The 24,618-nt window shown below is 48.1% G+C and overlaps 2 protein-coding genes and 1 long non-coding RNA gene across 3 annotated transcripts; 2 read left to right on the plus strand and 1 right to left on the minus strand.

The window, feature by feature from the left end:
- The first annotated feature begins 2,088 nt into the window (after positions 1 to 2,088).
- Positions 2,089 to 4,115, plus strand: LOC123153351 (serine/threonine-protein kinase UCNL-like). The gene has a single exon (XM_044572512.1). The coding sequence runs from the start codon at positions 2,155 to 2,157 to the stop codon at positions 2,557 to 2,559; it is 405 nt and encodes a 134-aa protein (XP_044428447.1). The 5' UTR covers positions 2,089 to 2,154; the 3' UTR covers positions 2,560 to 4,115.
- A 1,749-nt stretch (positions 4,116 to 5,864) lies between these two features.
- On the plus strand, positions 5,865 to 9,973 carry LOC123153353 (uncharacterized). Its single transcript, XR_006476454.1, has 3 exons — positions 5,865 to 7,014; positions 7,430 to 7,473; positions 7,658 to 9,973. It is a non-coding gene; the product is annotated as an uncharacterized lncRNA (long non-coding RNA).
- Positions 9,974 to 13,842: 3,869 nt separating this feature from the next.
- LOC123148734 (probable xyloglucan endotransglucosylase/hydrolase protein 23) lies at positions 13,843 to 15,214 on the minus strand. Its single transcript, XM_044568225.1, has 3 exons — positions 14,835 to 15,214; positions 14,543 to 14,736; positions 13,843 to 14,458 (listed from the first exon to the last, which is right to left on the minus strand). The coding sequence occupies exons 1-3, from the start codon at positions 15,096 to 15,098 to the stop codon at positions 14,044 to 14,046; spliced, it is 873 nt and encodes a 290-aa protein (XP_044424160.1). The 5' UTR covers positions 15,099 to 15,214; the 3' UTR covers positions 13,843 to 14,043.
- Positions 15,215 to 24,618: the final 9,404 nt, after the last annotated feature.

Here is a 24,618-nt window from a genome sequence, read left to right on the forward strand (position 1 = left end):
ATCTAGAAAAGTAGGCATGATAAACAGTGTACACATGTTTAATAAAAGAAAAAGGAAAATAGATAAAGGAAGATGAATATATTGAAAGTTTTTTTGCAAAAAAGGAAATATACTTACTCCTTATATGGGACAATCGTTGTGTAGCAAATGGTTTAAGGCGTGACTGGTACGCAATTACTCCGAATATTAATGTTTTCTCTTTTTGTTGGACATTGCTTATCTCCTTTAATTACTAAGCATTTTAATATCTTTGATTTTTTACTTCCTGTTTTGATGTCAGCTTCACGTTAGCTTCACAAGTAAAACACGAACACGAGGTGCATCATTTTGCTTCTAACCTCAGGGAATTTCTTTTCTTTCTTGAAGTATTAGCGAATTTCCACTCGTTGTGTCAAGAATATGGTCCTTGGTACTTTAATTTACTTCTAATATTGTTATGCTACCTGCAACATTATTTAAATAGTAAATTGTATTTTGAGTTTATAACCATTTTCATTTTGTACCATTGCAACGCACGGGCCTTTTTGCTATAATAATAAAGCACAGGTTGAGTCTCTCGGGTTCACCGTCACAATACGCTTCTTCACGTGATTTTATGCTTTCAGTTTGAATTTAAAACATATTTGAGGTGGTACTAAATTTTGTTTCTGCAATATTATCGACGTTTGTGTCCAGGATATATATATATATATATATATATATATATATATATATATATATATATATATATATACCTAAAAAAAGAAGGATTCGTCCGCCGCTGGGTTTGTTATCCGTATGGGCCTCAGTATGAACGGCCCAACCGAGCCGAGGGAAAAGAGTCTCAGCCGGGACTCTTCTTCACCTCCTCATCCTCTGGGCTCGGAGGAATCCTCCTCCGCATATGATGGCAACTCCTTCGCCCCTCCTTCCAAAATGGAATGATTCATGTCGTCCCGTGGTCACTTAGTGCATGGATGTCCTTTCTGTGCTGGTGGGTGTTCCCATCGTGATAAAGACTCTTCATCATTAAGGTAACAATAACAAAGTAACACTGTAGATTGATTCTTCACAATATACATCCTTTTTTCTAAACTGAAATAACTAATGCACATCTGCAGACATAAGTTGTGGATCATGGAACCTGTGTTGATGGCCAGATATGTCACAAAACCGTTAGGTTAATTTGCTCTCTTTTTTTGTGGGAAAGTTAATTTGCTCTTATCCATGAAATGTAATTGAGATCTATAGAATGCAGATCAGATGCACCAAGAAAGTAAAGATTGTGTTGTCACAAACTATGATCTGATGTAGTGATATTTTGTTGCTTTTTGGTGAATCTGAACTATATTACGTTTTTATGGAAGCCTTTTCTTTCCCCTCTCTTATCATACTACTGCTCTTATCCTTGCCTCCTATATAAACAAAGGAATATGATGGCTGCCTTAGTGATAGTCCTCCTCAGCGAAATCCGGATACATAATGTTACATCAACAACTTCAGAATATTATGGTGATGCTCGACATTCAACTTTGCACCCACACTACCTTTTTGTTTTATGTTCAAAATTGACAGATTTTTCATGTGTTTTACTATGAACTAATTATTAGAAAATATTTATTTGTGAATTATGAGATTGGTCCTTCAACATGGCATAGAAAATGCACCTTTTCAACACTTCAAATAATATTTTTGCTACTTTCAAAGTTGTTTGAGTTTTTATTTAAAATTTCTAAGAATAAGTTTATTTATTTTATACCCGTTGCAACGCACTGGCATTTGTGCTAGTAATAATAAGAGTACGGGTTGACTCCGTGGGTTCACCGTCACAATACGCTTTCTTCTCATGTCATAATACGCTTTTGCGATTTGTATAGATAAAATTTCTTTATAAACGAGGTGGTACTAATAATTTGAGGATGTCCTATACAACCAATTTGATATCCATCGATAGTGCAACCTATATATCTTCCATGCAGGACACGTCTCCCGTCCTTTACTCGAGAAAAAAAAAACCCAGCAAGAAACTCAGAAAAATACGAGACCGACCCGACATCTATTAGCCTTCCTGACGCCTACATAAACTCACGATGGGAGGCGATGCCGCGAGACGTGCGTTCATGGTGGTTGTTCTCATCGAAGTCCGACCAAGCCTGACGCCGACCGCCGCGCGAGATGGCGTTCGGCCGCACGCCGTTCAAGGGCAAGAACTGCAAGGAGATGTTCCGGAACGTGCTGCACAGGGAGGTCGAGTTCCCGTGCGACACCCAATGCCGGATGCCGGAGCTGACCGACCTCATCTCGCGGCTGCTGCAGCGGGATCCCGCGAGGCGGCTCGGGTACGCCGGCGGCACTGACAAGATCCGGGTGCACCCGTTCTTCGCCGGGATGGCGTGGGACATGCTCGCGGATGTGACCCACCCGCCCTACATCCCGCCGCCAGCGGAGGACAACGCAGCCGACGGCAAGGGCTTCGACGTGAGGGACTACTTCAAGAAGCTCCACCAGTCGCCGGCGCCGCCGCCTCCAGAGTCGGGCTCGTCGTCGTCGTCGTCGTCGGACTACTCGTCGGTGTTCTGACTTGTATAGCTTACGTGGCCAGCCATGTGGATGTGGTAGTCGACTTGCTCCTCGGTAGATTGCGGTTCCGTAACAAGCGAACGGGGTGCCTGTACAGGCAGTGGCGCAGTGCAAACGTCGAGAACAGGGGCGTGATGGTGTAAATAAATTCGGTGTAGCGCTGGTTGAGACGCGGAAGCAATTTTCAGAGGTGCACGGTTCAGTTGAGGGTCCAAGGCCTTTTTTGCTCTACTTCAGCCATGATGAATTCACGAGGGGGCTCTGAACTTCTGATGCAAACCGTGACTTTTGCTACTGCTTCATCTTGTGTCATTACTGAATCTTCTGATGCATAGTCTTTGTTGCGCTCGCCGAGGCCAAGAACGAGTACAATCTGGGCGGCTCCTTGGTGGCGGCCTTGTGAGGCAATGTTTGGGCGAATCAGTTCTGTGTCCCGTCTCACGGTCACGCTGTGCCACGGCAAGTTCCACTGGCCGGTCTCGGGACCAAGTACATCGCACTTGAGTTAGTATTGAATCTGTCCTTGACAAACCTAATGATGATAGAGCTCGTCGAGATCACCATTGTCGACGCTCCTGCACCTGATCTGCTCAGCTGTTCGGTGTTGTGCCAGAGACCGCGTTCCTCCTTGCTCCAAAGCTGGGAAGGCAACTGCTCGGCCGATCATGATGTTTGTGTCCTTGACGGACTCAACGTAATTTCCAGCTGCTATTTACCGCCGATCCAGGGGCCTAATAAAGAGGATCAGGTCGGCTGAGGCAGCAGCAAAAGCTACCTCCATGTGTGGTTGAGGGCGTGGGGCCTGGCGTCAATGCCGTTGGTGGTATTCTGGCCATGGCGGACATCCACATTATCGTCGATACATGCATTATGGGCGGGCCGTAGAAGCGGACGTGCCGCGGGGCGGTAGCTCGCGGTCAGACGGATCCGTGGGCTACTAGAGGCTGTGATTGGGGAAGATGCCGAGGAGGAGGGGGTCGGGGGAGGAGGACTGAAGGGGTGGACGGGGGAGTTGATCGCAAAAATTGTGCGGCACCTCGGCATGGCACCTTTCCTGGTGCAGTTGTTCAGTGCCGGCAGGAGGTCATGAAGGTGTGGCCAAGCCCGTCTCAGCGAAGAGCTGACATGACGTGCGGCAAACATCGCTCGCTCAGTCTGAATAGGTGCCGTCGCTGCTGGATTAGGAAGAGAACAGGAGACATCGTTCCTTGATTAGGAAGAATGGACAAAACGCTTGGTCAGATCAATGTTGCTGACTGCATGTATCACCATGGCGACCTCACGTGGCCGTGTTCTTCACCTGCTAGATAAATAATGAGGTTAAGCCCCTCTGCTTCCAGTGTGCCGCTTCGCACCAATAGCATGCCCTAATGCGGTGGCAGGAAACCTTCAAATGCTGCACCAATCCACAACTAGAGGTCAAGATTACAATTTATGTTCTTTGTTATGCTGGGAATGGTGCTGATCTATCGTATTGCAGGCATACCATACGTGCTTTCCACGTGTTTGATGAAATTCTCAACAACATAGGTTACACTAATAATTTAACCCTCCAACAGCAGTGCCATGTTTGTCATCGTCTAATTATAGGGGATTTGGTATTAATTTTCTTGTATATCATTATGTTTTAAAATTTTAGGGGTGTTTCTCCTTTAAAGGTTTATATGTATTCTCCATGCATACATTGGCACTTCATGGAATTACCGGTTAAATCTCACAAATGAGAGTGCATTCTGCAGTTTAGCATGATTCATATTACTGATTAATTTTGCAAGCCCGACAAGAAAAACGCTATATATAAGACCTTATTGGTTAATTTCGGTTACTTTTCTAGCTCTATGCTCTCTTATATAGGTCTAACGTACAAAAGGTTAGTTTATCAGAATTCAATGACAATACATATTTACCAATGTTTACCAGCAATACATTATGTCAGGGTCGAGGAGGATGTGACCAACATGTCAATCAAAAGTTAGTGTTATTCACCCGGATCAATTCACTATGACATGTCCTGAACTAGCGCCCCGAAAAGAAGTTGTTGCAAACAAGCTGACAAACTGAACAGTGGATAGTAGTTGCACATTCATGCAACAATTATCTTTCCAATCCAATATTTTATGAAAAACGCAAGTGTGTTAATTGTGTGGTTTTGAGCATGTGATATCCATTCTCTTCAATCACTATCTACTCCTATTTGCTGAGATTTGTGAGATAGGCCTGAGAAACCCGAAGGGAGAGAGTAGATTTCAGGGTTACAAAAAAAGTGTTCCTTGTTATCGGTGTTAAGGCTTCTTTCATTATGACTAATGTGTAGTTGATGATGCTTTTCTTCTAAATCTCGGCATGGCCTTTTTGCGACCACTAGGTGGCAACATACGAATGTCGTCGTGTCGTTTTCTTTTTGGTGAACACACATCAATGTTTTCTCCGTTGCAATGCACGGGCATTTGTGCTATTTTATTTATTTATTTTCTATTACCTGCTAATAAAAGAAATAGGTATTCTTAGTCCGTCATGCTATTTATAGAAAACCCCTGATGTTTCTGACATTAGATCCGCAGTATATATTAAATATTTTTTTAAATACTCATATCTTCTAAACCATAACTCCAAATTTAACATGTTATATATGGAATTTGATTAGAAAAATATATAGAATCTGAATATGATGTTATTTTATCTGTTCACCATTTAATAAGAATACTATCTAGGTGCAATCTTAATCAACAGTGCATTATCCGTCTTTCTTTCATATCGGTACTGATCCGGATTGTGGATGAACATCTCAGCAAAATCAGGATTGGAGACGAAATTGAAGGTCACTTGCCCGTTTCTTTGTATTCCCTCCGTCCCAAAATTCTTATCTTAGATTTATCTAGATACGGAGAATTGGAGACAAATTTAAGACAAGAATTTTGAGACGGAGGGAGTACGTATTAAATCTACATGCAAGCCGCGTTTAAATAAAAGACATGTGGAATCTTGAACTTGCGCTTTTGTAGGCAAAGACCATCTTTGTTTGGGCCGTAGCTACAAATACTCGGATTATAGACCTTTTTTGTAAATTAAGAGTGTGTGGTATTCTTTTCTCCCGTTGCAACGCACGGGCCTTTTGCTAGTAGTAATAAAGTACTGATTGAGTCTCCGGGTTCACCGTCGCGGAGTTTTTATAAAAAAGTCCCTGTGCCTTTTGATAATTGAACCCGCACTCCTTTTTAAGTGGAACTGGAACAATGCTTCATTGTTGCAAAAAGGTCCCTGACCTCTTTAAGAATCAACCCGGAGTCCCCAATAGCCCGAGCGCCTCTCCTTCTCACGAGCGGATCCGCCGCTGCCCTCGCCCCATCGTCGCCCCACCACCGCTAGCCGCTGCGGATCCGCCGACTCCGCCGCCGTTCCTCTCTAGCCTCCGCCACTGCCGGCCCTCTCCGCCCTCCCTCGGTCTTCTCTGCCCTCCGTCGCCTTGTTCTTCTTCCCCTCCCCATCCTCTCCTAATCTTCTCCGACGAGGAAGTTCCACGCGAGATCCGGCGAGGAAGCGTGAGATCCCGGAGAAAGCACTCCTCCGACTAGGCCGACCACAAAATCCGGCGAGGAAGCGCTGGCGACGGCCTCCGTCGGGGAAGCTGCTTCCTTCCACCGGCAAAGAAGAGGCTGGTCATGCCGTGGAAGAGGAGGCCCTTTCTCGTGAGATCTAAAGCACTCCCCGACTTCCGTCCCCACGAGATCCGGAGAGGAAGTGCTGGCCTCCGGCCTCCGGCGGGGAAGCTGCTGCCTTCCATGGCAAAAAATACAATTCCTCACCGACCTCCCAAGTCAAGGCCGCCTTCGCGCTCAACCCCACCTCTGCGTCCTGCATCCTCGCCTTCCTCTCCCTAAACACAGACCAAGCATTCCCCTAAACCCAATCCCGTGGTACTATTGCATCTTGGTTTTCTGAATGCTATTACATCATGAAAAGAAGGAGGACTGATTAGTGGTTCAAAATAATTGGGGGACATAGAGATGTGAGAGATTGAGGGGTTCGGTTGGGGAATTTTATATAGAGAGATGGAGGGGTTCGGTTGGGGATTTGTACCATATCATGTGCTGTGTATTCCATTCTTTATTCTTTGCTCTGCTTGGGGCAATTTTTTTGTACAGGGAGCTATGGTTTGGATCAATTATATACTTATATGTGATGTTCTTTCATGCTTTTGGTGCTCCTGCTGAAGTGATATTTTTTAGCTATTTGTACTGATTATTGCTACTGGTGTTGATTGCATTTATTGTTGCTATCATATGCAGATTGCCGTGATTGTATGAGAGATTAATACCATTATCCCATGTGTGCTAGCTTTAAACAGATGGGTGATGCTTGGTGTATTCTTTTGTGTCAATCGGAACAAACATGGAGGGAGGGTCGGGCTTCAGTTCACTGTGACTCCATTAACAGAGTTCGACCACTCTGAAAAAGGTGATGCTCTGTAGTAAGTTCATTTATGGTTGTGTGTGTTTCTATTGATGTGTTTGCCCTGTCTGTTCATTGCATATTCGGTTGTTCAAAAAAGAGGTGTCATTTGTGCCAAGTTAATCAACTAGGGAAAGTAACACTTAATCACAGGGTAATAAAGTTAGTAGGTGTATGTAAAGTTATGTAGCTTCGTCAAACATATGTGACGTCTTAGTTGTTGGTCAGTTATGTAGCTGCTCTCCAATGACCTTTTGAATTCAACATGTCATCAGCCAAATATACAAGGACTCGGAAAGAAAGTAGCAAGTTGTTTAATCTGATTTGTTGCTTTCGTTTTGTGGAACCCTATAGCTTGTGAAATATTCATGTGTTCTATCTTGCACGCATCTTGTGATTTTACCAATGGAGTTGGCTCTAGCTCTTGAAAAGATGGTGAATGAGAAGCTTCCCAACCTGCCCACTGTAAGTTTCTCCTTCCTACCTATTTACAAGGAAAATTACTTTAAAGATATTTGTGTGTGTGTGTGTGTGTGTGTGTGTGTGTGTGTGTGTGTGTGTGTTCGGCCCACTGAATTCCTAATTATTTATCCGACCCAGTACATGCAAATGCCACACCATATCTGAAACGTTCATCCCAATTTAACAGGTAGCAACAAGGTGAAAAGATCCTCAGCTGAGCATCTTCGTTGAGCAACGGACACGAGGTAATGAGAGAAGAAATTTGGAAGGAAAAAGATCTAAAACTGGGGCTACAAAAACGTATTAGCACAACCTGTCAACAGACGCGCTGTCTAGATGTATGTTATTTCTCTCTAAGTTAGTCAACGCTCATCCACAGGCGTGAGGGGTGTTCAGAGGAAATAGACTCTCTGGAGCTTTCTTACAGTGAGTACAGGATCCCCTCTTGCCCAAGGTTAAATTCCTCAACTATCTAGCCCCGTGATGCCAATGGTTCCCTTCCAGTCTTCTCTTCAAAACCTGTCAGCAACAAGCTCTGTCTAAATTATGGTACTTCTCTGAGGAGATGTCACGGTATTTTTAATTTAAATACCTGTTATAGGTCCCTTGAGTGCTTAACTGAAATTTGCTGGTTTACTAGCTCTATGAAAGGGTCAAATCACTAGAGACCAATTATAGCATGTAACTACTATAATTGTATACATAGTTTGTATTAAGATTGGTCATCAAGATGTTCTGCATCAAAGGTGTTGGCAGTGCTACAGTTGAAAAAAATATATGATTTTGTGGTGTTATTACTGACTGAGAAGTCGCAACCTCCCACAAAAGGCATGCCATTTTTTTTCTGTTTGTGCACTATGTTTTGGGGAGCTATAACAAAGTTGTTACTATGGCAGAAAAAGTAGTACACTAAAGCATGTACCGGATATACTGGGAGAAAATGCCACGTGATAAAAGAACGACTTCAAATGAATGCATATGTCCTGAAATGAACTTTTTATCATGTTGTGATTGATTACTGGAACTACACTTAATTTGTTATCTGTTAGGCAGAATATATGATATTCACAGGATTTTTTTTGAAGTGATAGGAAGGAGGTAAATTTCTTTTGTCAATTGTCATACAATATTCTAACCTCCCGTCTGGCAGTATCATCTATAATGATGTTTTCATTTAGCTTGATCCTCTGCATTGCATATACTTCCAGTTTTTTATATGTATCCTGTCTATACTGATAGTTTCCCTCTATTGTGTGTATGCTGAATTTTATAATTGATCCTATTTTGTGTCGCAATTCGGGGACTTAATGAAGATATCCTCCTATTGCCTACTATCAACACTAGAAGTAAAAACGAGTAGAAATGTGAGGGGTGGTGCAAGGAGTATCCCTTGCAGGGCTGCCCCCATGTCAAGTTCGATGAGGTTAGAATTTTAAAGTTTTAAGCATTCCATTGCTCCGGCGTGGCTTTGTGACATGTGTGTCGTGTGATGGCCGAGCTGATCGCCTTGGATTGACCAATGTTCACACCCATTGCGATTAGATGGACATCATGCCACCGTCAACAATGAGGATAAGAATGAGTAATATTTTTATCCTGCTGCAACGCACGGGCCCTTTTGCTAATAATAAAAAAAAAGGGAACGAGAGCACGTGAGCTCTCCCCTGAAACTGGGGGTAGAAGTAGCCAGCTGCACGGCATTGCTAGATCGTCGTGTGACTCACGTACTGTACACTCGGATCTCGAGAAGATAGGCGCCTGAAGCCTGATCGGTTCTGCTGATCCAGACCAATCCTAAAGTACTCCCTCTGTTCTGAATTACTCGCTGTAGAAATGGATGTATCTAGATGTATTTTAGTTCTAGATACATCAATTTCTATGATGAGTAATTTGGAATGGAGGGAGTAACAAGTAACAAGGCCTCGAAGCTTGAACGTACACGCATGCATTTCACAGTCTAGCAAGCGTGGCAGTGAAGAAGACGACGTAGGGATAGCTGGGACCTGAGGTGATCGTTACGAACGAAGCCCTCGTCCTTTCCTCTGTCGCCATTTCGCGTCGTCTTGCGGGTAGTGAGCTGCGCCCATGCCTTGCCCTGACCTACGTACGTCCGTGCAGGCATGCAGCGCACCCGGTGCACAAAGCAGAACAAAATGTTCTTGCATGTACGGTGGAGCACCGGAGTTGCGACACCACTGTCCACTGGCTGCGCGCAACGCCTCTTTGCATCCGGAAATACGTTATACTCTATTTCCGGCCGTGCTGCTCCGGCGACACAAGGACAAGACGGAGCACTCCGGCGATCGACGTGTGCGCATCGATGGAGAGAAAATAAGTCATTTTCAATTTTCCATCTAGCAACAAGGGTCATTTTTATCCCTCGCTATCCATCTCTTGCAGCTATGAAGCCACGCTATCGTACCCATCTTGCGCCTGTAGAACCATAAGGCCACGTCCCCCCGAGACCGGAACCAAAGGAATCATACGACAGAGAAATATGCTCCACGAGAATGTGTCGGCAGCAGCATCGTGCCGGCGGAATAGCTGCATCCGCCCTCGCCTCTGTCGCCGCAAGTCGTCGGCGCGCTGTTCAGGCAGGCGTTGTCGCCACGAGCTCATCCCATCCACGTCCACTCACCCATCGCCCGGGCCGTGCCGATTCATGATCGTTTCCAGGCAGCAGTGGCGTCCGCAGGTCTCCCCTGTCACCGACGAGACGAGGACCGATCAAAACACCCGAGACCCAAGCTGCTGATGCGCCACCTTCGTCCCGTGTACTAGTACTACAGTTGCTAATGAAGTGGCCAAATCATTTCGAAGCCAAGTGGTGGTTGGATCACGGTTCAGCTATTTATGTTACCTCTGCTCCCTATTTATCACCGTTTGACATCGCAATGAAACTCCCATCTGTAGTACTACCTCCGTTTCAGTTTACAAGTCCTACGCGTATACCTAGGTTACCAATTTTATCATTTTAATATAAATTATATAACATAAAAATTATACGGTTTGAAAATAGAACATCTGAAATTTATATTGTTATATTTTTTATAATATATGACTTGTATTAGGTTGATCAAATCGACGACCTAAGGGCACGCGCACGCCCTGTAAACTGAGAGAGAGGTAGTACTACTATTTCTTCCTAGTACTAGTGGGGAGTACTGCCTACGGACAGTATCTAGCTAATGATTCGGACTCACGGTACAGCACCAAGACAGTCCAGGGTTTCAGCCACTTCGTAGCTGGAGCAGTACCGAAAGTTATAAGTAAACCTTCAACTTAAACAAAGCATTAGCCACTAGTTATAGGGTACTCCAGTAGCTAGTTTAGTTGGACACAGCTCGGACTATGGCCATCCAGCTTCAACTGTAACTGAGGCTACGGCAACCATGCGATAATTGTCCGCTCAGAAAGCTCTCATCACCCCGTCAGTGATCGTCAGTGATCTTCTATGTTTGCCAGTGTGGATCTCAATCTCGTTCCACCCGGGTGGTTCTCGTTCCAGATAGGTTTCAGTTAATCATGGCTAGCATGTGTGCAGGATGCCTGGCCAATTATCTCACGCCATGTGTCCACATGCGGTCCGTGCACACGCCAAGCTCATCTTGGCAGCCAGAAACTGCATTCCTAGATAAAAATGGAAACTCTTGATGAGAGCTCGAGCATGACAGTAAAGCGTCCGACGATCGGAATCCTCCCACATTGGCGAGCTCGAGAGGGCCATGCACGAGGGCTATCTGAAGGCGTGATCTGCCATCGAGCGCCGAACTTCCACGGCTAGTGTCTATGCGGAAAAGGGGTAGCATACGGCTGGGGACGACCTGGTCCCTGAATTAGCCCAAAATCGCTATGCAATGCCACCGGTGCCTGAAAGTCCCTGAAATTCATTGGCAAGTTTGGCCTCGTGGGCCCACTGTCCAGTTGTCCCTGCTCTACTCACCTGGCCTGGTGTACTGATTATGGGGAGACTCCGGTTGGATGGACGCAAGTCCAACCCACGTACTCCTACCGTAGATTCACATTACTGAAGCACTCCTTCCTTTCACAAATATAAGAAGTTTTAGATATTTCAATATGACTACACATGTACTGAAATGGACGAACAAACACACTACTCATGTAATTTTTCTCTTATTAGGTTTGAACATTGTAATAAAAAACAATTATGGCGTGTGATTTTTCTCTTATTAGGTTTGAACATTGTAATAGAGAAGCAAATAAGATCGCTCATGAACTTGCTTCTTAATGTACAGGCAAACTCAACTGTGGAAGAAATCCTAAATGTGTCGCTTGATGTTTCAAAATGCGGAAGAAATCCTGAATAATTCTAAAACCAGAAATTATCTAGCAAATTTATGCACGATGCAATGCTTCATAATGTGCAAACAACTCAACCGCATTTTTTCAAACCCATTATTACACAAGAAGTATCCGCAAATATAGATTTCTAAAAAATGCAGTGATCCAATTACATATTTTAATTTCTAGGGTTGCAAAAACTCATAATGAGCAACTACCTAACAAATACTCCCTCCGTTCCGAATTACTCGTCGTAGAAATGGATGTATCTAGATGTATTTTAGTTCTAGATACATCCATTTTTACGACGAGTAATTTGGAACGGAGGGAGTAAAAAGCAACTCAAAAAGTAATACTACGTGGGATATAAATAATCAGAATCCTTACTAGTACACAACTTATTTAACTTTGGTACAAATGCATACTAGTTTGCAATCATTCCAATAGTTAAGAATACATGGTCTGCGAACTAACCTGTGGTTGGATGGTTAGAGGGACCGTGGTATCACCAGCCCACCAGGACTTAAATCCTGGTGCTCGCATTTATTTCAGGATTTCCGGCGATGCACATTCAGTGGTAGGAGGCGTTCCCGTCGACGACGAGGTGCCTACGGTGACTTTGTAAATTTCAAGATGATATGCCGGCTTAGTCTTTTGGAGATGCTCATAGGGGTATGGTGTGTGTGTGCGTTCATAGGGATGAGTGTATGCGCGTGTATACGAGCGCTTGTGTCTATACTGATGTTTAAGAAAACATGGCCTACACCTATGCAATATCTTGGATCGGTGGCTTTGTGATAGCAATCATGATGTTTTTCCCCTTCACGGTTTGCGCAAAACAACATGTGTTGCACGAAATAGAGGACCAGCAATCTTTTGATTCTAGAGAGGCTGGCCAACAATATGTCATGTCATGCAAGTGTAGGACCTCCTCTACACTATACCCATTGATCTTATTCGAGAACATTCCGTGAAACGGTCTCCTTTTTAAGAAGTAATACTCCTAAGGCACTACCAACAGATGAATAAGTTCTTTTTTATTGTTTGTATCATCTCCTGGTCGGTTTGTGTTGGTTTTAACGGTTCGTTCAACTGTGAAACGGTAGGGAGGTCCTGCGGTGGTAAGGAAGTCGTGCAGGTCTGAAATACTACAGGATACGCCAAGGCAGGGAGCAAGCAGACAGCGTGATGGAGCATGGTGCATATACCCCACCTAAATAAACGCCGGGTACACCCAACCCAATTATGTCTTCCTTGTCCAGAGTTCATGAATCAGACAAGATTGCAGGTCTCCTCTTCTTGAGTCTATCATTGGGCGACGTAGTACAACAATTAAGCTCCGTCATGGGTAGATCGGCGCAGAGGCATACAAGCACGCGACACTCAAGTTGAAAGGTAAGAAAAATACAGTGCAGTAGCTCTGGAAAAGGAAGCAGAAGAATGAAATGCATCATGGAAATTGTTTGCCTACGGTACAGAAGAAAATTCAGACAGCCTCATGTCAGCACGAGCTTGCTGTTAGTGACACAGTTCCTGGACGATGGAAAAGAAGATAAGGCCTTCTCGTCCGAGACGAGAAGAGAAGCGAACCCTAGTGGCCTGTCAAATGCCATCAGTGTAGCGTCCTGTGTATAACAACTGACACACGAGCCTAACAGGACGTTGATCGGTCTCGTCCTGATCCGAACGCCGGACTGACCACATGCAGCTAGCTAGCTGGGATCGAGTCTGGGACCCGAGTACCTGACGGATTATTACGAGCCCCTATCCATTCCTTTGTCGCGCTAGTGCTCTTCTAGGCAGCGGCCGTGCCCTGTGACTTCTTTGTCACGTTGCATGCATGTACAGCAGCGTAGTCCTATCACTATCAGTTTCCACCCGAGTGACTGATTGACAAGGCAAAGGTATATCACTGAGTAACAGCTGCTGGCTTCGCTTGTCAAGCCTCAGGATAAGTTGAGCACACAGTAAGCGTACCGGGAACGAACAATTTACCCAAGCCGTTGCAAAGAAGTGGAACAGAGAGCAACAAACACATGAAGAACAAACACATGATTCAAAAAAAAAACATGAAGAAGAACAAGATGAGGCATATATTACACACCAAGTGAGCGTGAGCGTGAGCGTGACAAAGACGTGGCTACATTTCACATTATACTCCACACCAGTCCTTATTTATCATACAATACAGACGCCCCCATCTTCCCTTTCTCCGGCGGTCGACGTATACACGGACGGACCAATGCTAGCTTGCTGGGTGGGCATATGGGGCTACATGGAGCACTCGGCGGGGACGCCCTTGGCGACCCGCTTGGGGTCGGTGCAGTAGTTGTAGATCATGTAGTTGCTCTGCACCCACCGCATCCGCTGCTGCCGCGTCAGGTCCAGCTCCTGGTTGTACCACTCGCCCGCCGCGCCGGTGCCGGGGGCGACCTCCGTGCCCACGCTGGCGCCGCAGTGCGGCTTGCCGTCTGCGGTCACCACGCACGCGTCGGCCTTGAAGCCGCGGTAGGAGGCGGAGAACGGTGCGTGGGACCAGTCCGTCTTGACGCGGCCGCCCTGCGTGGCCCAGTCGTCGGCGTTCCAGAGGCTGGAGTAGAGGCGCATCGGCTGGTTCTTGGGGAAGGCGATCCCCTTTCCCTCAAGGTTCTTGAAGTCTCTGATCGGCATGTCGTCCACCATTAAGCTGCATTATTCACACCACCAAATCGATGGGTCAGTCCATGTACCTACATGGCCGGCGTTGAGCAATGGCGATGAACCAACTTACATGATGTGCTTGGGGTTCCAGAGGATGGAGTAGGTGTGGAAGTCGTTGGTGGGATCGAACCAGAGGCGGAACTGCTGCTCCCGCTGGCCCTGCCCCTGCGTGAACACGTTGGTGTGCAGCGTGTAGGGCTCGCCGGTGACGTTGCCCAGGAACTCGAAGTCGATCTCGTCGTGCGTCGGACCCTGCGACGACAGCTGCACATTCACACACACCAAACCAAACCAAGTTAGGCAACCCTGTCATTGGATCAAGACGGAGAAGCAGAGGAATGAATGAGTATTGGCTTAATTACGTAGTAGGCGGTGACGGTGCCGGCGGAGTTGCCGGGGACGAGCTTGAGCTGCATGTCGATCTTGCCGAAGAGGTACTCGTGCCTGGACTGGAACCCGGAGCCGGAGACCTTGTCCAGCCCCAGCGTCAGGAGCTGGCCGTTGTTGAGGATCTTCCCTCGCCCGTCACCCCAGGTGACGTCGAACTCCTTGTCGAAGCTCGCCGCCGCCAGGGCACAAGAGGCGGCAAGCAGGATCGCCAGCACCGACACCGCCATGCGAGCCATGCGTTCCGTGCTACCAAAAGTACGCTCACTCAACTAGGGACTAGCTAGCTAGAAGAAGGTTGAGGAGGAGGAGAAAGCTGGATGGAAGCTTTGTGTTTGTGTGAGTGGAACGAGCAGGGCATGAGGGGTTTATATAGGGATTTGGAGATGAGCGTGGCGTGCCCGATGGATGGATGGATGGTTCTGCGAACTGGCCGGAGAGGAGTGTAATGCGTGTGAGTTGGCGCCAGAGGAGAGGAGAGGAGAGGAGACAGAGCAGGCAGGCCGGCTCTGTAGACTGTAGCTGCCAAATTTCTGATGGAAGATGAGACGCCCGACTGTCCCGACATGGCGACGCCATGGGCTCTCACGTACAGCAACAAGCCATTAAGAATCGATTGGGGCGTATAGCAAATTTCTAGCGGCAATGCAACAGCTCTTGATATTATTTTCTTAAAAAAAACGAAAAATGGGTCGCTTGGATCTGTATCTACAGCCTTTGAGATGGTTTGTGTTTTGTACACAAATGGCAGTATAAAAGACAAGGAACTACATAATGTGTGAACAAATGAATAAGGCCTCCTTTGGTTCATAGGAATATTGTAGGAATTGCAAAGGATAGGAATTTCGTAGGAAAAATTCCTTTGAAGCCCTTTGGTTTATAGGAATGGATTCCTATTCCTACGTAGGATAGGAATTAATCCTTCACATTTTAAAGGAAAAAAAACATTAGCCTAGACTCAATAGAAAAAATCCTATCCTATACATCAAATGACATCTCTTTCTTTATAGGATTTGAGATGCATGTCATCTCACTTTCTATGATTTTCCTATTCCTATATTATTCCTATCCTATGAACCAAAGGAGGCCTAAGTAGGGATGGATGGACGATCAATTCTTCTCCACCTTTTTCTTCTTCTTGAAGAGTGTGAAGATTCCTCGTATGTTACATTTGTTTGTCTTTCGGGCGACTAAGTGATATAAAATTATAAGCGCGCTCTTCTCCGGCTGCTCGCTGCTGGTACGGCGGCTACGATCCATGGACCAGGGACAACGGTCCCTTTGGTGAGCCTTCCCCGTCCGGTGGCGCTGCGGGGCAAGTGGGCTGCCGGGGATCAGACCGGGTGGCTAGCGATTCACCTGCGGGTTGGTGCCACGCCTTGCTGCCTCGGCGGCCAATGACGCCAAGCTGCTCTTTTCTTTAACTCATGTTGTGTGCACTCCTTCTTATCGGACATGGCCGTGCATGCTGCTAGCCGGTTACTAGGTTGGGACGGAGCGGGAGATGGGGATCCAGATTGGGGTAATTTTCAGGTCAGCTCCTGCCAGCCGTGACAGCAACGACACCCAAGGGTGCTGGTTTTTCTTCGCGGAGACGGTGTTTAGGTCCGCCCTACCTTTTACCGCCTCACGGTCTTTCGGATGAAAACTCTAAAGCGGCGACGATGCTCTTAGCGTCGTATCCTTCTTGAGGGCGTCGTCATGAGAGCTATGTGGCGGTGAGTGATGAAGCTATGTACCTAGGGTAGGGTCATGGACCTGTCCTACCTACCCTACCCGAGGACATCTCTAAAAGAAATCACCTTTCAATCGACTTGAAGGTGTTCCACTCGACAGACTCGAAGACACTCGACAGACTCGAAGACACTCGACCAAGAAGCAATCACTCAACCAAGATCCAACCACTCGACGGCCAGGAGACCTAAAGTCACTCCGCACGCTAACGGTCGGTCATTAAATAGTTTTTTATGGTCATCATAGCACTTTATTACTAGCGTTACCAGTAACGCCTCGCCTTAGTGAACATTGAACCCTTGGTAACGTGGGCTGGCCGGGGGCCTGGCGCACTCTATATAAGCCACCCCCCTCCGAGACAAGGGTTCGCACCTCTGTAACTCATACACGCATAATCCAGTCGACCGCCTCCGGGCTCCGAGACGTAGGGTTATTACTTCCTCCGAGAAGGGCCTGAACTCGTAAACCTTGCGTGCTTACAACTTCTCCACAGCTAAGATCCTGCCTCTCCATACGTACCCCCCTACATCACTATCAGGCTTAGAACCACGACAGTTGGCGCCCACCATGGGGCCGGTGTTTTAGCGTTTTGTTGGAGGAGTTGCGATCTTTTCGGACCCGAATCATCATGGTTTTCGACGGAGTTTTGGTGGAGGGCCGCGAGATCCGTCTCGGCGCGCTCACGTTCATCGCCGACGACTCCGCCTGGCTTCAGGAGGCTCCGCTCGACGTGGACGCACTCCCTGTCCGCGGGGCAACGCACTTTCGCGCGTGCGTCCGCGGCGTTCTCCTGCGGCAACCGTCAACCCCTTACCGGTCGGCTCCTGTGCTGTCCTCCATCCCCGTTTCCCGCCGGCGCAAGCGCTCCGGTCCGTCGAGACTTCAGCGGTGGGTGAGACACGCGGTGGCCCGTCAGTCGGCCATCCCTCAAGTCGCGGCGATCGAGCCCGACGAATCCCTCTACGGCCTGTTCGATCTGTCGACTGGCTCCGCAGAGACCGCATCCGAGTGCGGCAGCAGCGATTCGGCGGCGGAGGTTCTGATGGCCGATGGACCACCCAGTCCTCCCGGTTTTCCCCGCACCGACGGAGGCACGGGCGGAGGCGACCCGTCGCGTCCCCATGAGGAATATCTTCCCGAGCCTCTCACGTCGCTGCAGAGGGAAGAACTTCGCCGCCGAAACATGGATGCACTGCACACTCCTATCATTGGAGAAACCCCCGAGGCTCGCGCCTTGGAGGACGCGCGCCTGGCAAATTTGGCCGAGCGTGCTCGACTGGAAAACCTCTAGCGAGCACTCGACGAGCGGGCGCGACAAGGGGTCCCGAATCCAGTTGACGTTAGCTTTTCCCGTCCCCGCAGGTATATCGAACTCCGATTCAGAATTTAGCAGGTGCAGCCCGCATAGCGGAGTCGATTCAGCCTTCCCAGTCGGAGGCTGGCAGAGGCTTGCTGCAGATCAGAGCATTGCTCCGGGCAGCAGGAGATCAGAATTCTGCTGTTTCTCAGTCGCGGAACTGGATTCACAGCAGATTCGTTGCCGCGGACACAGTCCAGTCGGCTCACAGCCCGAGATCGCCCCCGAAGCGTGAGGGACGTGGGGACCGGCGTGACCAGTATGGGAACCATGAACAGTATGAACACCGAGTCGGTCGTGACGGTCGGCGTCGAGTGCCCACGCCTCCCCCGAGGAGCGGGTCGTATGTGCCTCGCCAGCAGGATGACAGGCGCACTCATAGTGGTGGGCGAAGGGTTTCAGTCGACCCCAGAGGGCCAGGCTTTGACGCGAGATCCATTCTCGTCCAAGGTTTGGTCGACTGGAACAGGGCTCACTGAGAAGGTCACGACAGAGATGCCCCTACCAACAGCAGAGTGCATGTATCGGGGCCAGAGTGCTTTAGTCGAGCCATCAGGGCCGCTGTGATTCCTCCCAACTTCAGGTTGGCGACTGGAGTCAGTAAGTTCACTGGCGAGTCCAAGCCCGATACTTGGCTTGAAGATTACCGAGTGGCCGTCCAGATCGGCGGCGGCAATGATGAAGTGGCCATGAAGCACCTGCCTCTCATGTTAGAGGGCTCGGCCAGAGCGTGGCTGAACCAGTTGGCGCCTAGCAGCATCTACACTTGGGAGGATCTCTCTCGAGTGTTCGTCACCACATTCGAAGGCACGTGCAAGCGACCGGCAGGGCTGACGGAACTGCGGTCTTTTGTACAGAAACCAAATGAAACTTTGAGGGACTACATCCAGAGGTGGATCACGTTACACTCGGTGGAGAATGTGCCTGACCACCAAGCGGTTTGTGCTTTCAAGGAGGGCGTCAAGTACAGAGAACTGAGCTTGAAATTCGGTCGAACCGGAGAGATGTCCCTGAATCGGATGATGGAGATTGCCACCAAGTACGCTAATGGTGAAGATGAGGATCGACCCCAGAGCGGCAAGATGAAGTCAGTCGCCCAAGAAACCAGAGGAAATTCCAATCAGAAACAGAAGCGGAAAGCCGAGCTAGCTGCTCCCGGGGAAGCCTTGGCCGTAACTCAGGGAAAGTTTAAAGGGAAACCTAAAGGGCCTTGAAACCCCAAAAAGGTTAAAGACCAGGACGGAAATGATGTGTTGGACTTTCCATGTCTCATCCACACGAAGAAAGATGAAGAGGGTAATTTCATTTACCCGAAACATACCACTCGACAGTGTCGACTCTTGATCCAACAGTTCCCGGATAAGCAACCCAAGGGTAAGGAAAAGGAGTCGGACAAAGTCGAGGACAAAGAGGACAGTGACGACGGATACCCTCAAGTCAATTCCACCTTGGTGATTTTTGCTGATATTGAGAGCAAAAGTCGACTGAAAGTCATCAATCGAGAGGTGAATATGGTTGCTCCGGCGACACCAAATTATCTGAAATGGTCCCAGACTGCCATCATGTTCGACCAGTCCGATCACCCAACGCATATTGCCACCCCTGGGAGGCAAGCTCTGATGGTCGACCCAGTAGTTGAAGGCACTCGACTGACCAAAGTCTTAATGGATGGTGGCAGTGGTTTGAACATATTGTATGCAGAGACATTGAAAGGGATGGGCATTCCGATGTCCAGACTCAGCGCCAGCAACATGAGTTTCCATGGAGTCATTCCTGGGAAGAAGGCTGAATCACTCGGCCAGATTGCCCTTGATGTGGTTTTTGGTGATTCCAAGAATTACCGGAAAGAGAAGGTGACATTTGAAGTTGTAGACTTCCAGAGTGCCTATCACGCTATTTTGGGCAGGCCGGCTTATGCACGCTTCATGGCCCGACCGTGTTATGTGTATCTCAAATTGAAGATGCCTGGTCCCAAAGGTGTGATCACCATTACAGGCAATCGGAAGAAAGCAGAAGAGTGTTTTCATAAAGGCTCAGAGATTGCTGATGCTCAGATGGCAGTGGTCGAGCTGCAAGAGTACCAGAAGACTGCTGATCCGAGTGAGTTACTACGAGCCAAGAAGCCTGCTTCAGAATCAACTTTTCAGTCGTCCGGTAAAACGAAGCCAGTTCAGATTCACCCAACCGATCCCAATGCTGCTCCGACTCACGTCTCAACGACGCTCGACTCCAAATAGGAAGAAGTGCTCATCCAGTTCCTCCGTGAGAACTGGGACATCTTCGCATGGAAGCCCTCTGACATGCCGGGTGTTCCCAGGGAGCTGGCTGAGCACCGCCTAAGAGTCGACTCAAAAGTAAAACCTGTCAAGGAACATCTCCGACGGTCCGCCGTCTAGAAGAGAAAGGCTATTGGCGAAGAGGTAGCTCGGCTTTTAGCGGTGGAGTTTATCCGAGAAATCTACCACTCCGAGTGGCTCGCCAATGTTGTCATGGTTCCCAAGAAGGACAAGTCACTTCGCATGTGCATTGACTTTAAACAAATCAATCGGGCCTGCCCGAAAGATCAGTTTCCTCTCCCCGCATCAACCAGATAGTCGACTCGACTGCGGGATGTGAGCGACTGTCTTTTCTAGACACCTATTCTGGGTACCATCAGATCCGTCTGTATGGACCTGATGAGATTAAAATAGCTTTCATCACCCCATTCGGGTGCTTCTGCTATGTTACCATGCCATTCGGCCTTAAGAATGCCGGAGCCACGTTCATGAGGATGATTCAGAAGTGTTTACTCACCCAAATCACTCGGAATGTGGAGGCATACATGGATGATATTGTGGTTAAGTCACGGAAGGGTTCCGACCTGCTGACTGACCTTGCTGAAACCTTTGCCAACCTCAGGAGGTATGATATCAAGTTCAATCCATCAAAGTGCACATTCGGAGTTCCAGGCGGAAAGCTACTCGGTTTTCTTGTTTCTGAACGGGGAATCGAAGCCAATCCTGAAAAAATTGGTACTATACTCCGGATGAAGCGTCCTGTGCGTGTGCATGACGTCCAGAAGCTTACAGGTTGCTTGGCCGCTTTGAGTTGATTCATCTCTCGTCTCGGTGAAAAGGCATTGCCTCTTTACCGACTGATGAAGAAGTCTGACAAGTTCGAGTGGACACCGGAAGCAGATGCAGCATTTGCAGAGCTCAAAGCTCTGCTCTCCACCCAGCCGGTGCTTGCTGCCCCAATCAGCAAGGAGCCTTTACTGCTTTACATTGCAGCCACAGGACAAGTTGTCAGTACAGTACTTACGGTCGAGCGGGAAGAAGAAGGAAAGGCCTTCAAAGTTCAGCGCCCAGTATATTATATTTCTGAAGTCTTGACCCCATCGAAGCAAAGATACCCTCATTATCAGAAGCTCGTATATGGGATTTACATGACTACAAAGAAAGTTGTCCACTACTTCTCTGATCATTCCATTACAGTCGTCAGCGACGCTCCGTTGTCAGAGATCTTGCACAACAGAGATGCAACTGGTCGAGTGGCCAAATGGGCGATTGAACTCCTTCCCCTAGATATCAAGTTTGAGGCAAAGAAAGCTATCAAGTCCCAAGCAATTGCAGATTTCGTCGCCGAGTGGATTGAACAGCAACTTCCGACTCAAGTTCACTCGGAGCACTGGACCATGTTCTTCGATGGATCTAAGATGCTGAATGGTTCCGGTGCTGGGGTAGTATTGGTTTCCCCCCGAGGAGATAAGCTCAGATATGTTCTCCAGATTCACTTTGATTCCTCCAATAATGAAGCAGAATATGAAGCACTTTTGTATGGGTTGCGCATGGCCATTTCACTCGGCGTCCGTCGCCTCATGGTCTATGGCGACTCAGATTTGGTGGTTAATCAGGTGATGAAGGAGTGGGACGTCAGAAGTCCAGCTATGACCGGTTATTGTAATGCAGTAAGAAAGTTAGAGAAGAAATTCGAGGGGTTAGAGCTTCATCACATCCCCCGACTGAAAAATCAAGCAGCTGATGATTTGGCAAAGATAGGCTCCAAGAGAGAAGCCATCCCCAGCAATGTGTTTTTGGAACACATCCACTCGCCGTCAGTCCAAGAAGATCCTTTTACAGATGAAGTCCCGCAGCCAAAGAGTGCCACGGATCCGACTGAAGTCGAAATTCCAGCGGTGGTCGACCTAATCATGGAAGTCTTGGCAATCACCCCCGACTGGACGATACCGTACATCGCGTATATCCTGAGGAAGGAACTCCCGGATGACGAGGAAGAGGCTCGACAGATCGTCCGTCGATCCAAGGCCTTCACAGTCATAAAGGGACAGTTGTATAGAGAAAGCGCGACTGGAGTCGGTCAGAAGTGTATAACACCAGAAGAAGGTCAGATAATCCTTGATGAGATCCACTCGGGGACCTGTGGTCACCATGCGTCCTCTCGGACCATTGTGGCTAAAGCATACCGAGCGGGTTTTTACTGGCCAAGAGCAAATGAAATGGCAAAAGAGATAGTCGACAAGTGTGAAGGGTGCCAGTTCTACTCCAACATGTCGCACAAACCCGCATCAGCCCTGAAGACCATTCCACTCGTCTGGCCCTTCGCTGTTTGGGGGTTGGATATGGTTGGTCCATTGAGAACAGGCAGGAGCGGTTTCACACATGTGCTTGTGGCAGTCGACAAGTTTACCAAATGGATTGAAGCCAAGCCTATCAAGAATCTTGATGCTTGCACTGCCATCAGTTTCGTCAGGGAGTTAACATTCAGATATGGGGTCCCGCATAGCATCATCACTGATAATGGGTCAAACTTTGATTCAGACAAGTTCAGAGCTTTTTGCGCCTCTCAAGGCACACGAGTCGACTACGCATCGGTCGCCCACCCCCAGTCGAATGGGCAAGCAGAAAGGGCAAATGGTCTGATTCTCAAAGGACTAAAACCTCGGCTGATGCGTGATCTCAAGCACGCAGCAGGTGCATGGGTCGACGAGCTTCCGTCAGTTCTGTGGGGATTGAGGACCACCTCGAATAGGTCGACTGGAAGAACCCCGTTCTTTCTGGTTTACGGAGCGGAAGCAGTCTTGCCGAGTGATCTACTTCACAATGCACCCCGAGTCGAGCTTTACACCGAAGATGAAGCAGAATAAGCCCGGCAAGACGTAGTTGACCTCCTGGAAGAAGAAAGAGAAATGGCTATGATCCGATCGACCATTTATCAGCAAGACTTACGTCGGTTTCATGCCAGAAATGTGAAGAGTCGAGCCTTCCAAGAAGGAGATTTGGTCCTCCGAGTGGATCCACAGAAACCACACAAGCTCGCTCCTACTTGGGAAGGCCCCTTCATCGTCACCAAAGTCCTCCACAATGGAGCGTATCATCTTTACAATGTCGATCGCCAGATCGATGAGCCATGAGCCTGGAATGCGGAGCTACTCCGCCCCTTTTATACCTAAATTCTCACTCGGATGAGATGTAATAAGAAAAACTCATGTAGTTTATTTATCAAAGACAAGAGCGTTATAATTTTCCCAGTGATTATTATTGTTTTTTGTTTGTGTAAGAAATCCCCCAGTGGGTGGCTTAGCCGCGAATCCGCTTCGCCTAAGTTTGTAAAAACAGTTTCCTACCGAGTGGCGAGCCAGCCTCCCACTCGGGGGGCTTAGCTGCGAATCCGTTTCGCCTAAGTTTGAAAAAATCCTACCGAGTGGCGAGCCAGCCTCCCACTCGGGGGCTTAGCTGCGAATCTGTTTCGCCTAAGTTTGAAAAAATCCTACCGAGTGGAGAGCAATCCTCCCACTCGGGGGCTTAGCTGCAGTCCAGCACTCGCCTAAGTTCTCCCACTTAGAGACTTAGCTGCAGTCAGGCACTCGCCTAAGTTTGAAAAAATCCTACCGAGTGGAGAGCAATCCTCCCACTCGGGGGCTTAGCTGCAGTCCAGTACTCGCCTAAGTTCTCCCACTTAGAGACTTAGCTGCAGTCAGGCACTCGCCTAAGTTTGAAAAAATCCTACCGAGTGGAGAGCAATCCTCCCACTCGGGGGCTTAGCTGCAGTCCAGTACTCGCCTAAGTTCTCCCACTTAGAGACTTAGCTGCAGTCAGGCACTCGCCTAAGTTTGAAAAAATCCTACCGAGTGGAGAGCAATCCTCCCACTCGGGGGCTTAGCTGCAGTCCAGTACTCGCCTAAGTTCTCCCACTTAGAGACTTAGCTGCAGTCAGGCACTCGCCTAAGTTTGAAAAAATCCTACCGAGTGGAGAGCAATCCTCCCACTCGGGGGCTTAGCTGCAGTCCAGTACTCGCCTAAGTTCTCCCACCTAGAGACTTAGCTGCAGTCAGGCACTCGCCTAAGTTTGAAAAATCCTACCGAGTGGAGAGCAATCCTCCCACTCGGGGGCTTAGCTGCAGTCCAGTACTCGCCTAAGTTCTCCCACCTAGAGACTTAGCTGCAGTCAGGCACTCGCCTAAGTTTGAAAAAACCCTACCGAGTGGAGAGCAATCCTCCCACTCGGGGGCTTAGCTGCAGTCCAGTACTCGCCTAAGTTCTCCCACCTAGAGACTTAGCTGCAGTCAGGCACTCGCCTAAGTTTGAAAAAACCCTACCGAGTGGAGAGCAATCCTCCCACTCGGGGGCTTAGCTGCAGTCCAGTACTCGCCTAAGTTCTCCCACTTAGAG

This window comes from Triticum aestivum, chromosome 7A (assembly GCF_018294505.1).
Source record: "Triticum aestivum cultivar Chinese Spring chromosome 7A, IWGSC CS RefSeq v2.1, whole genome shotgun sequence".
NCBI classification, from domain to species: Eukaryota; Viridiplantae; Streptophyta; class Magnoliopsida; order Poales; family Poaceae; genus Triticum; species Triticum aestivum.

What these genes read in the sequence shown, in the direction of transcription:
- LOC123148734 (XM_044568225.1), bottom strand. Translation starts at nt 15,098, where the DNA reads ATGGCTCGCATGGCGGTGTCGGTGCTGGCGATCCTGCTTGCCGCCTCT. An exon ending in GCACCGTCACCGCCTACTAC is followed by an intron (nt 14,737 to 14,834) that starts GTAATTAAGCCA and finishes GTGAATGTGCAG; the next exon opens with CTGTCGTCGCAGGGTCCGAC. An exon ending in TGGAACCCCAAGCACATCAT is followed by an intron (nt 14,459 to 14,542) that starts GTAAGTTGGTTC and finishes TGAATAATGCAG; the next exon opens with CTTAATGGTGGACGACATGC.
- LOC123153351 (XM_044572512.1), top strand. Translation starts at nt 2,155, where the DNA reads ATGGCGTTCGGCCGCACGCCGTTCAAGGGCAAGAACTGCAAGGAGATG.